This window comes from Callionymus lyra, chromosome 4 (genome assembly GCF_982586985.1).
Source record: "Callionymus lyra chromosome 4, fCalLyr1.hap1.1, whole genome shotgun sequence".
NCBI lineage: Eukaryota > Metazoa > Chordata > Actinopteri > Syngnathiformes > Callionymidae > Callionymus > Callionymus lyra.
In genome coordinates this window covers 1,894,202-1,907,904 of record NC_141821.1, presented here as the reverse complement: position 1 = coordinate 1,907,904, position 13,703 = coordinate 1,894,202, and the positions used below count along the sequence as shown (strand labels likewise).

Genomic DNA, 13,703 nt, shown 5'->3' with positions numbered 1-13,703 from the left:
GAGCTCTCACCTGAGCTCTCACCTGAGACCTCACCTGAGCTCTCACCTGAGCTCTCACCTGAGCTCTCACCTGAGCTCTCACCTGAGCTCTCACCTGAGACCTCACCTGAGCTCTCACCTGAGCTCTCACCTGAGCTCTCATCTGAGCTCTCACCTGAGCTCTCATCTGAGCTCTCACCTGAGACCTCATCTGAGCTCTCACCTGAGCTCTCACCTGAGACCTCACCTGAGCTCTCACCTGAGCTCTCACCTGAGCTCTCATCTGAGCTCTCACCTGAGCTCTCACCTGAGCTCTCACCTGAGACCTCATCTGAGCTCTCACCTGAGCTCTCACCTGAGCTCTCATCTGAGCTCTCACATGAGCTCTCACATGAGCTCTCATCTGAGACCTCATCTGAGCTCTCACCTGAGCTCTCATCTGAGACCTCACCTGAGCTCTCACCTGAGCTCTCACCTGAGCTCTCACCTGAGACCTCATCTGAGCTCTCATCTGAGCTCTCACCTGAGCTCTCACCTGAGCTCTCACATGAGCTCTCACCTGAGCTCTCACCTTAGCTCTCACATGAGCTCTCACCTGAGCTCTCACCTTAGCTCTCACATGAGCTCTCACCTGAGCTCTCACCTTAGCTCTCACCTGAGCTCTCACCTGAGCTCTCACCTTAGCTCTCACATGAGCTCTCACCTGAGCTCTCACCTTAGCTCTCACCTGAGCTCTCACCTGAGCTCTCACCTTAGCTCTCACATGAGCTCTCACCTTAGCTCTCACCTGAGCTCTCACCTGAGCTCTCACCTGAGCTCTCATCTGAGCTCTCATCTGAGCTCTCACATGAGCTCTCACCTGAGCTCTCACATGAGCTCTCACCTGAGCTCTCACCTGAGCTCTCACCTGAGCTCTCACATGAGCTCTCACCTGAGCTCTCACCTTAGCTCTCACCTGAGCTCTCACCTGAGCTCTCACCTGAGCTCTCACCTGAGCTCTCACCTGAGCTCTCACATGAGCTCTCACCTGAGCTCTCACTTGAGCTCTCACCTGAGCTCTCACCTGAGACCTCACCTGAGCTCTCACCTGAGCTCTCACCTGAGACCTCGACTCACACTGAGTTGACGCTCGTGTCTCTGACTTGAACTTAGATATAAATAAACATCTCGTCCGATGTCAGTGGTTGTCATGGCGACGGCAACTGTCAGCAGAGTTGATGGAGCTGTGAAGCTGCGACTTGAACACATGAGACTCGATGGCTCGCTACACACACACACACACACACACACACACACACACACACACACACACACACACACACACTCACACTCACACTCACACACACACACACACACACACACACACACACACACACACACACACACACACACACACACACACACTCACACTCACACTCACACACACACACACACACATACACACACACACACACACACACACACTGTCATCGTATTGATGATGTTTTAAGATTGTGTTTGTGTTTATTCAGGATCAGAAAAACCTTCAAAGAGTTTCTATGGTTTAAAATATTCGAGTCAAATCCGTCGATTGTTGAAAAAGATCGAAAAAGACGTTGTTGACAAACGTGTCAAAAGACGCCGAAAATAAGAAGCCGTTTGTCGTCACCTTTTGTCCTCCTTCACCTCCTTCATCCTCTTCATCCTCTTCATCCTCTTCATCCTCTTCTTCCTCTTCATCCTCTTCTTCCTCTTCATCCTCTTCATCCTCTTCTTCCTCTTCATCCTCTTCATCCTCTTCATCCTCTTCATCCTCTTCTTCCTCTTCATCCTCTTCATCCTCTTCATCCTCTTCCTCCTCTTCATCCTCTTCCTCCTCTTCATCCTCTTCTTCCTCTTCATCCTCTTCCTCCTCTTCTTCCTCTTCATCCTCTTCCTCCTCTTCCTCCTCTTCATCCTCTTCCTCCTCTTCATCCTCGCGTCGACTCAGGAACCCGTGATTCACGGCGTCTGAGGCTCGTTAACGTCTTCAGACGATTTATGTCTTCGTCGCCCGACTCCAGCCATCAGAGGATCCGGCGCCGAGAGGTTCCTCGGAAAATGCCTGGAGAATCATCGTTGCTAATGAAAGGCATTATACATTACAAAGTGTCTGATTGAACGCCGTCTCTCCCGGAGATGAGCGGCGACGCTCACAAGGGTTGCGAGGATGATTCCCGGAGACTCGAGGAGCGGCTTTGGATCGTCGTCCCTGATCCGGGAAACATGTTTACAGAAGACAGATCTCGGGAATAAGACGATAACCTTCTCCGCGGCTGATGCTAATGCTGCCGCAAACACCGACATAATCCTTTGTGATTAGATTTTCTGATGAAAGCGCAAATATTTACATTTAGTTGGAGAAACAAAGTGAAATATTCATGAGTTCTCGCCCCGCCTGCCAGATCGCATGATGGGGCGCGAGCGTCGCCCCGCCCACGCCGACCCCTCGTACCTCGTTTGATCAGGCCTGACAGGTGCTAATCCTTCGCTCTTCTTTCTGTTTCTTTACGTCTCGTGTTGGATCTTCGCGACAGTTTCCACAGACATGGGATGCATCGCATGCATGGGTTCGACTCCCGCTGCTGCGTCCTGCGGAGCGCCGCCCGCGGGTCGTTAGAATGAATAAATAGGTTATTAGAAATAGTAAATCGCTGCCGGCTGTGAACATGTTTGTGTGCGACTGCATTATTGATGCACTCGTGCGTCACGACGCGAGTGAAGAAGATGCTTCTCTGACGACGACGAGGATAGTTTGTCGTGTTGTTGCTTCAGGACGTGACGTTTATCGTAGATCGAGGATATTATTTAGACGCGAACTTGTGGCCCCGACACTGTGCTCGTGTGGCCCTGGTGTGTGAACCTTTCTGACCGTTGTTATCGTTAATTTGTCGTTAATATTTACCTTTTTAATATTATATTTAATATTTATATCAACACTAAATACAACTTGTTCCAGGGCAGGACTTTCATATAAATCAAAACTTTAAATTGATTTATTGAAATGTTTTCTAAGGATTTAACTTTTTTCTAATCATTTGATTAAATATTGTCTATATTTTCTTTACCAATCATTGAAATCAATAATGTATATATTGAACTGTACCTATTTCTTTTTATAATTTAATCCAATTATCAATTATTATTTTACACATAAAGTTTTATATAGTAATTCCAAGACTTTTAAAATAAATGAATAAATTCAACATGTGTTTAACTCCAAGACTTTAGAAATAAATATATATCAAACTTTCAGCCAATCACGAGACACACAGACGATCACATGATGACGTAGAAGAACATGATCCAGTATCTCTGTGCTCTGTTGGTATTGTCTGGAATATATATATATATATATATATATATTTAGATATATTATAAGAACATATTATGTTGAATTGTAAAGAATAAACATTTTTACAAATCCTCAGAAAATATTTAATTTAAATTATGAAATAAAAATTAATTTAAAATATATATACAAAATTCCATTATTAAAAAAATAATAATCGGAGAATGAATATGATGGTTTAATCCCTTGTGTTTCTGTTTGGTCAAGATGTATTTATGGAAGCCAGGGAGGTCATTGACCTTTGACCCAGAGACAACACAAGCAGTGATGTGTTGATGAAGCTTCATGAAACAGTGTCATTATCTTCAGAGTCCACTAGATGGTAGTGATGTGTTGATGAAGCTTCATGAAACAGTGTCATTATCTTCAGAGTCCACTAGATGGTAGTGATGTGTTGATGAAGCTTCATGAAACAGTGTCATTATCTTCAGAGTCCACTAGATGGTAGTGATGTGTTGATGAAGCTTCATGAAACAGTGTCATTATCTTCAGAGTCCCTAGATGGTAGTGATGTGTTGATGAAGCTTCATGAAACAGTGTCATTATCTTCAGAGTCCACTAGATGGTAGTGATGTGTCGATGAAGCTTCATGAAACAGTGTCATTATCTTCAGAGTCCACTAGATGGTAGTGATGTGTTGATGAAGCTTCATGAAACAGTGTCATTATCTTCAGAGTCCACTAGATGGTAGTGATGTGTCGATGAAGCTTCATGAAACAGTGTCATTATCTTCAGAGTCCAGTAGATGGTAGTGATGTGTTGATGAAGCTTCATGAAACAGTGTCATTATCTTAAGAGTCCACTAGATGGCGTCTCTACACTATTTAGTTTTGAAAAAGTGTTCTAATGAATAATCATTTTAAAGTTATGGCGCCACCTACTGACCTCTGAACAACATGACACTGTTTCATGAAGCTTCACCAGCAACAAGGATTTAAAAACAAAATGTTTGTTTTAAAAATGTCACAGTTATTAAAGTCAACTATTTCATGTTCTGATAGAATCGACGACTCAAACATCTGCGAGTAAATCAGCGACAGTCGTGTCGACCTTCGTCTACGATCGTACTTCTGTGACGAGGAAATACTTTCCGTCGCCTGAGAATCTCCTCAGACGTGAGCAGACGCTCCATCTAATCTTCCGTGTCTCGCTCCAGGAGATCCAGACCATCAGCGCCGTGGACAGAGACGAGCCTCTGAGCGGACATCGCTTCTACTTCGCCTTGGCGGCTCCTGTGGCCGGAAACCTGAACTTCACGCTCCGAGACAACAAAGGTCAGTAGTTCTGCTGCCGGCTCTTGAAACTTTTGCTTCTCAGCGTGAGATCTGTCGCTCCGTCTCCTCGTTCAAAAGACGGTAAGTGCTCGTCGCAGCAGCTTCCAAACAACCGTAAAAATCCAAACGTCCTCGGACGAGCGTCGCTGAAGTCAGAGTCTGTTTCCGCCCACTTCACTTCGGCTCCAGAGGCCGTCGACTCTTCTGCTCGATCTGCTCCGAGTCTGGACACAATCTGTTGGCCTCGCACCCGGAGAGACCGTCGTCCTCCCACGGCGAGCCCCGGACGCTCCAATTGAAACCATAATTCTTGTGTGACAACATGGCCGCCGGCGAGTGTTTCTGGAGCCGCTCGTGAAAACACGAACTTTCCTCTGCAAGTGGAGCGTGTCGTGGTGATGCTCTGTTTCCGACGAGTCCGGGAGTCCGTCGGGGAAAAGTACACATAATAATGTGCTGCATGTAACACACTCAACTAGTATTAATACTGTGTTTGTCAGAATATATAAAGTTCACTTTCCTTAACTTCCATGAATCCTTCAATTCTCTCAAAAACAGTTTGTTTACGAAGTAATTCTTGTACTTTCTGACCTGAAACTGATTCTTTCATGAAGTCAAACATCTGTCAAATGAAGTTTCCTTTAAGAAGGCTCTACTGTATGAGTGAAAGAGCCTTGTGAAGTAATACTAATGAACCTCCTGGAGTAGAACTACTGAATCTTGCAGAGTAATACTAAAGAGCTTTGAGGAGTAATACTACGAAGGTTTAAGGAGTAATACTACAAAGCCTCTCGCATGAATACTATTGTGTCTCGTGGAGTAATGCTACACAGTCTTGCATATAATCACTAGAGAGTCTCAAAGTAATAGGACATTTGACAGATTTTGTGTGTACAAGTACAACTAATGTGTACAGTGTGTAGAACTAATAATTTTGAGTTCAGTAAACATGACAATAATTTCTAGACAATATACACTGTTGATTCTTCCAGTATTTTAAGTGCACCTTATAGTAAAAACCCAATAGTACTTCAATATTACATCCTCATTAGAAGGTGTGATGAAGAAAAGTGAAAATCTAAGTTCACCAAAACTGTGTGAGAACCACGAGCTGCTGGTCAACAGTGAAGTTACGTCTCCACGACCTCCACAGTTGCCATGGCGATGAGTACACACGGCTTCAGAGAAAACTTTCAAAGTACTATTTATTAATGCAAGAAAACTTGCTGAAACCACCACAAAATAAAGGTCCTTTTGAGTTTTTTCTTCCTCATTATGCATCGTTTTGTTAGTGTCTTATACTCCAGAGCAACGAATAGTACTTCTGTGAGCTTCTCTGCTTAACTTAACGTTAACTTCTGTAAGTTAATCACATACTACACTAAATACTCTAACACACACTAAACCAGGCCTCCTGGAGATGTAGGAAAATCTACACAAAGTTGCATCAAAAAGACCTAAAACAGAGTACGTGTCCAGGTGAAACAGGAAGTATTATCAACTTATTATCGTCCTGAAAACATTGTTCTTTAGAAAACTAGAAAAGTACTCAGAGAGGATTCTGCCAAGAAAGGAGCGTCTGGTTCATGACCAGGACTTAGTGATCAGAAAATAAAAACTCCAAAAGTAAAAGTCTGTAACACAGCTATCCTGGAAATCATCTGGAAATGATCAAAGTTCTCGTTTGTCAAAATACTACAGAGCCTCACAGAGTAATATTACGGACCCTCACAGAGTAATACTATGGAGCCTCACAGAGTAATACTATGGAACCTCATTGAGTAATACTATGGAGCATCACAGAGTAATACTATGGATCCTCAGAGAGTAATACTATGGAGCCTCATGGAGCCTCACAGAGTAATACTATGGAGCCTCAGAGAGTAATACTATGGAGCCTCACAGAGTAATACTATGGAGCCTCACAGAGTAATACTACGGAGCCTCATGGAGCCTCACAGAGTAATACTATGGAGCCTCAGAGAGTAATACTATGGAGCCTCACAGAGTAATACTATGGAGCCTCAGAGAGTAATACTACGGAGCCTCATGGAGCCTCACAGAGTAATACTATGGAGCCTCAGAGAGTAATACTATGGAGCCTCACAGAGTAATACTATGGAGCCTCACAGAGTAATACTATGGAGCCTCACAGAGTAATACTATGGAGCCTCACAGAGTAATACTATGGAGCCTCACAGAGTAATACTACGGAGCCTCATGGAGCCTCACAGAGTAATACTATGGAGCCTCAGAGAGTAATACTATGGAGCCTCACAGAGTAATACTATGGAGCCTCAGAGAGTAATACTACGGAGCCTCATGGAGCCTCACAGAGTAATACTATGGAGCCTCAGAGAGTAATACTATGGAGCCTCACAGAGTAATACTATGGAGCCTCACAGAGTAATACTATGGAGCCTCAGAGAGTAATACTATGGAGCCTCACAGAGTAATACTATGGAGCCTCACAGAGTAATACTATGGAGCCTCACAGAGTAATACTATGGAGCCTCACAGAGTAATACTATGGAGCCTCACAGAGTAATACTACGGAGCCTCATGGAGCCTCACAGAGTAATACTATGGAGCCTCAGAGAGTAATACTATGGAGCCTCACAGAGTAATACTATGGAGCCTCACAGAGTAATACTACGGAGCCTCATGGAGCCTCACAGAGTAATACTATGGAGCCTCAGAGAGTAATACTATGGAGCCTCACAGAGTAATACTATGGAGCCTCACAGAGTAATACTATGGAGCCTCACAGAGTAATACTATGGAGCCTCACAGAGTAATACTATGGAGCCTCACAGAGTAATACTATGGAGCCTCAGAGAGTAATACTACGGAGCCTCATGGAGCCTCACAGAGTAATACTATGGAGCCTCAGAGAGTAATACTATGGAGCCTCACATAGTAATACTATGGAGCCTCACAGAGTAATACTATGGAGCCTCACAGAGTAATACTATGGAGCCTCACAGAGTAATACTATGGAGCTTCACAGAGTAATACTATGGAGCCTCACAGAGTAATACTATGGAACCTCATTGAGTAATACTATGGAGCATCACAGAGTAATACTATGGATCCTCAGAGAGTAATACTATGGAGCCTCATGGAGCCTCACAGAGTAATACTATGGAGCCTCAGAGAGTAATACTATGGAGCCTCACATAGTAATACTATGGAGCCTCAGAGAGTAATACTACGGAGCCTCATGGAGCCTCACAGAGTAATACTATGGAGCCTCAGAGAGTAATACTATGGAGCCTCACAGAGTAATACTATGGAGCCTCACAGAGTAATACTATGGAGCCTCAGAGAGTAATACTATGGAGCCTCACAGAGTAATACTATGGAGCCTCACAGAGTAATACTATGGAGCCTCACAGAGTAATACTATGGAGCCTCACAGAGTAATACTATGGAGCCTCACAGAGTAATACTACGGAGCCTCATGGAGCCTCACAGAGTAATACTATGGAGCCTCAGAGAGTAATACTATGGAGCCTCACAGAGTAATACTATGGAGCCTCAGAGAGTAATACTACGGAGCCTCATGGAGCCTCACAGAGTAATACTATGGAGCCTCAGAGAGTAATACTATGGAGCCTCACAGAGTAATACTATGGAGCCTCACAGAGTAATACTATGGAGCCTCACAGAGTAATACTATGGAGCCTCACAGAGTAATACTACGGAGCCTCATGGAGCCTCACAGAGTAATACTATGGAGCCTCAGAGAGTAATACTATGGAGCCTCACAGAGTAATACTATGGAGCCTCACAGAGTAATACTACGGAGCCTCATGGAGCCTCACAGAGTAATACTATGGAGCCTCAGAGAGTAATACTATGGAGCCTCACAGAGTAATACTATGGAGCCTCACAGAGTAATACTATGGAGCCTCACAGAGTAATACTATGGAGCCTCACAGAGTAATACTATGGAGCCTCACAGAGTAATACTATGGAGCCTCAGAGAGTAATACTACGGAGCCTCATGGAGCCTCACAGAGTAATACTATGGAGCCTCAGAGAGTAATACTATGGAGCCTCACATAGTAATACTATGGAGCCTCACAGAGTAATACTATGGAGCCTCACAGAGTAATACTATGGAGCCTCACAGAGTAATACTATGGAGCCTACAAGAAAAATACTTTTTCAATTTAAACTTTCTTTCAACCAAATACTTTTTAAACTTTCAACTCTTTGCAAACATTGTGTAACATTTAAGAAGTATTTGTTGTGATACTTTGACGGCGAGGGTGTGTTGCTACAGGATGTGGATCACAGACGCACATTATCACTTCACTCGCAGTGTGAGGCTCGTCTGCAGCGACACCTCCGAGCTCACGGTGGGCGGATGAAGCAAGAGCCTCCTATAGAGCAGTGTGTGCAGCACCAGGGAGTTGTGCGTTGTTTCATTGCCGCCTAATTGCAGAGACCCCCATTGTTAAAAGCATGTTTGTGTGTTTTCTAATGAGGATTTGTCGGCGCGAAGCTACACTTCAGCAGCCGCGGATTTAAACTATCGCGAAGGTAACTGTCGCCCGGAATAAACTTTTATCTACTTTCTCTTCTCAGAGTCTTTGAGCCAAAGTTCAGAGAGTTTCCTCTTCACAGGTGAAAACTCAGGTGTGGTCACCGGTGACAACTTTATCTAGAAGGTTCTCCTTGGACGTTCACTTCTTAAAAACTCAGCAAAACCTCAGTATTGCTGTGAAGATCAAGAGCATCTCTTCACTCTGGCTACAATACTGTGTATGAAGAGTGTATTGATGTGAGATACTTCACTGCACTGGAAACAACAGCAACAGCATTTATTTTGTTAAATATTTCTATATAAAAAAATTCTTATGAAAACAGAGATTTACTTAGTAGTATTACTCTTTGAGGCTCCGTAGTATTACTCTGTGAGGCTTCGTAGTATTACTCTGTGAGGGTCAGAAGTATTACTCTGTGAGGCTTCGTAGTATTACTCTGTGAGGGTCAGAAGTATTACTCTGTGAGGCTTCGTAGTATTACTCTGTGAGGTTCAGAAGTATTACTCTGTGACGGTCAGAAGTATTACTCTGTGAGGGTCAGAAGTATTACTCTGTGAGGGTCAGAAGTATTACTCTGTGAGGGTCAGAAGTATTAATCTGTGAGGGTCAGAAGTATTACTCTGTGAGGGTCAGAAGTATCAATCTGTGAGGGTCAGAAGTATTACTCTGTGAGGGTCAGAAGTATTACTCTGTGAGGGTCAGAAGTATTACTCTGTGAGGGTCAGAAGTATTAATCTGTGAGGGTCAGAAGTATTACTCTGTGAGGGTCAGAAGTATTAATCTGTGAGGGTCAGAAGTATTACTCTGTGAGGGTCAGAAGTATTACTCTGTGAGGGTCAGAAGTATTACTCTGTGAGGGTCAGAAGTATTAATCTGTGAGGGTCAGAAGTATTAATCTGTGAGGGTCAGAAGTATTACTCTGTGAGGGTCAGAAGTATTACTCTGTGAGGGTCAGTAGAGAGTCTGACGTGTCACGACAGGAAACACTGAGAGTATCTGGAGTCTGGAGTCTGAACTCTGACCTCTACTGTGAGCTCGTCTACTAATGTCTACTAATGTCTGCCGTTGCTTTCCCAGACAACACGGCGTCCGTCCTGACGCGGCGCGGTGGCTTCCGGCGCCGCGAGCAGCCGATGTACCGCCTGCCGGTGCTGATCGTGGACAGCGGGAGTCCGGCGCTCAGCAGCACCAACACGCTCTCGGTGCGAGTGTGCGAGTGCGACTCCGACGGCGTGGCGCTGTCCTGCGGCGCCGTGGCGTACACGGCCACCGGGCTGAGCACCGGCGCCCTCCTCGCCATCCTGGGCTGCATCATCACGCTGCTGGGTAAGACATCCGTGAGAGACGCGTTCGAGAGCTGGAGTTATGAGGATGATATACGAATGACATCTTTACTGTGTGAGGGTCCGCAGTATTACTCTGTAAGGGTCTGTAGTATTACTCTGTAAGGGTCCGTAGTATTACTCTGTAAGGGTCTGTAGTATTACTCTGTAAGGGTCCGTAGTATTACTCTGTAAGGGTCTGTAGTATTACTCTGTGAGGGTCTGTAGTATTACTCTGTAAGGGTCTGTAGTATTACTCTGTGAGGATCTTTAGTATTACTCTGTGAGGGTCTGTAGTATTACTCTGTGAGGGTCTGTAGTATTACTCTGTGAGGATCCGTAATATTACTCTGTGAGGGTCCGTAATATTACTCTGTGAGAATCTGTAGTATTACTCTGTGAGGGTCTGTAGTATTACTCTGTGAGGATCCGTAATATTACTCTGTGAGGGTCCGTAATATTACTCTGTGAGAATCTGTAGTATTACTCTGTAAGTGTCCGTAGTATTACTCTGTAAGGGTCCGTAGTATTACTCTGTGATGGTCGGTAGTATTACTCTGTAAGGGTCCGTAGTATTACTCTGTAAGGGTCTGTAGTATTACTCTGTAAGGGTCTGTAGTATTACTCTGTAAGGGTCTGTAGTATTACTCTGTAAGGGTCTGTAGTATTACTCTGTGAGGGTCTGTAGTATTACTCTGTGAGGGTCTGTAGTATTACTCTGTAAGGGTCTGTAGTATTACTCTGTAAGGGTCTGTAGTATTACTCTGTGAGGGTCCGTAGTATTACTCTGTAAGGGTCTGTAGTATTACTCTGTGAGGGTCTGTATTATTACTCTGTAAGGGTCTGTAGTATTACTCTGTGAGGCTCCATAGTATTAGTCTGTAAGGGTCTGTAGTATTACTCTGTAAGGGTCTGTAGTATTACTCTGTGAGGGTCCGTAATATTACTCTGTGAGGCGCCATAGTATTACTCTGTAAGAGTCCGTAGTATTACTCTGTGAGGATCTTTAGTATTACTCTGTGAGGGTCTGTAGTATTACTCTGTGAGGATCCGTAATATTACTCTGTGAGGGTCCGTAATATTACTCTGTGAGGCTCTGTAGTATTACTCTGTAAGTGTCCGTAGTATTACTCTGTAAAGGTCCGTAGTATTACTCTGTGATGGTCAGTAGTATTACTCTGTAAGGGTCCGTAGTATTACTCTGTAAGGGTCCGTAGTATTACTCTGTAAGGGTCCGTAGTATTACTCTGTGATGGTCAGTAGTATTACTCTGTGAGGCTCCGTAGTATTACTCTGTGAGGATCTTTAGTATTACTCTGTAAGGGTCCGTAGTATTACTCTGTGATGGTCAGTAGTATTACTCTGTGAGGCTCCGTAGTATTACTCTGTGAGGATCTTTAGTATTACTCTGTAAGGGTCCGTAGTATTACTCTGTGATGGTCAGTAGTATTACTCTGTGAGGCTCCGTAGTATTACTCTGTGAGGATCTTTAGTATTACTCTGTAAGGGTTTAATGAATATATATTTCTAGTTCGGTGATATGTTTGCACCATAAGTAAGGTGTGTGTTCGTTAGTGTCTCCACTAGGTTATGGTTGAAGATAATCTTCTGGTGAAATAAATCACATGTTTGTATATTAGAGAGAACATGTTGATGTTCCTGCAGCTTCATATGAGATCAATCTTCATGTAGTTTAGTTAGAAGATAAACACTTACGTCCGTACTAACTAGTAACTATTTTTGGTCAAAAAATGAACTACTGGAGATAAAACCTCATGAACCAATGAAGGCTTCTTGTCATCATCACTAGTTAAAAAGAAGCTGAAATTTATGAGACTAGTTAAAACACTGTTGACCCTCAACATGTCAGAGTTGAAAACTAGAAAACTAGTCTCCTTTTAACTAGTGATCGTGACGATAAACCTTCATTGGTTCATGAGGTTTTATCTCCAGTAGTTCATTCTTGGACTAGAAATAGTTACTAGTTAGTACGAACACTATCCTGATGCATACTAACCAGTGCACTAAGAGTGTGGTTGAGACGCAGTAAGAATGACGGCCATTAAAAGAGGCATCATTAGCAGAAGCTGTCGTAACAGAGGTCGTCAAGGGGTCGTCGAGAGGTCGTCAAGAGGTCGTCAAGGGGTCGCCAAGGGGTCGTCGAGAGGTCGTCAAGAGGTCGTCAAGGGGTCGTCGAGAGGTCGTCAAGAGGTCGTCAAGGGGTCGTCGAGAGGTCGTCAAGGGGTCGCCAAGGGGTCGTCGAGAGGTCGTCAAGAGGTCGTCAAGGGGTCGTCGAGAGGTCGTCAAGAGGTCGTCAAGGGGTCGCCAAGGGGTCGTCGAGAGGTCGTCAAGAGGTCGTCAAGGGGTCGTCGAGAGGTCGTCAAGAGGTCGTCAAGGGGTCGTCAAGAGGTCGTCAAGGGGTCGTCAAGAGGTCTTCAAGGGGTCGTCGAGAGGTCGTCAAGGGGTCGTCAAGGGGTCGTCGAGAGGTCGTGAAGACGATATCACAGGAACATTTCTCTGGAGCAGGAGGTTCTGGTTCCCTCGTGATCAGGAGGAACGACAGTTAAACCTTCATCATCATCATTTCATTAGACCTCAGGCCTCGAGCTCCGCCCACCTCACCCCGAGACCTGAGGTCAGTGTGTGACCCCTGCAGCCGCCGGGGTCAAACTGGAGGGTCGAAGCTCCTTCACGACCCGGTCGGTTCTCAGCTACGACCAGATGTCGCTGGATTTCTGCCACGAGCGTTTTGTACTCGAGGCTTGTCCTGTCGTTGACCTCTGACCTCTTGCTCATCAGGATTTGACATCTGAACAAGTTTCACTCAGAAAGTTCTTTTTTGTGACCTCGGTGAGAAGAGACGAAATATAACTCGAAGAAAAACTTTGAATCTCAAATATAAAGTGTGTTTATCTTATGACATCATGAAATACATCGAAATATATATAATAATAATATTTCACCGTAATATTAACTTTTTATCGAGAACATATTGAAGTACTGACAAGAAATACTGACAAAGGTTATTTATCAACAGATACAAACAATTCAAGTTTAGACGACATTTATAATATGTATTAATATTAAATAAGAAATACTGTCCTGACTTCAGCTTCTGTTGGACCATAAACTTCTGAACTTCCTTCAACTTCGACCTCAAACTGTTTTTATCTGCTTTGGTTTTCAAATGTATTTGATTCTG

The 13,703-nt window shown here is 44.1% G+C and overlaps 1 protein-coding gene across 1 annotated transcript in view; it reads left to right on the top strand.

The window, feature by feature from the left end:
- The window catches only part of LOC148080540 (cadherin-7-like), a 190,851-nt gene that overhangs the window by 159,728 nt on the left and 17,420 nt on the right, over positions 1–13,703 (top strand). Inside the window, exons 10-11 of the mRNA XM_087788432.1 lie at positions 4,506–4,623; positions 10,257–10,505. Coding sequence (XP_087644558.1) covers positions 4,506–4,623; positions 10,257–10,505 — 367 coding nt within the window. The remainder of the gene's footprint in view (positions 1–4,505; positions 4,624–10,256; positions 10,506–13,703) is intronic.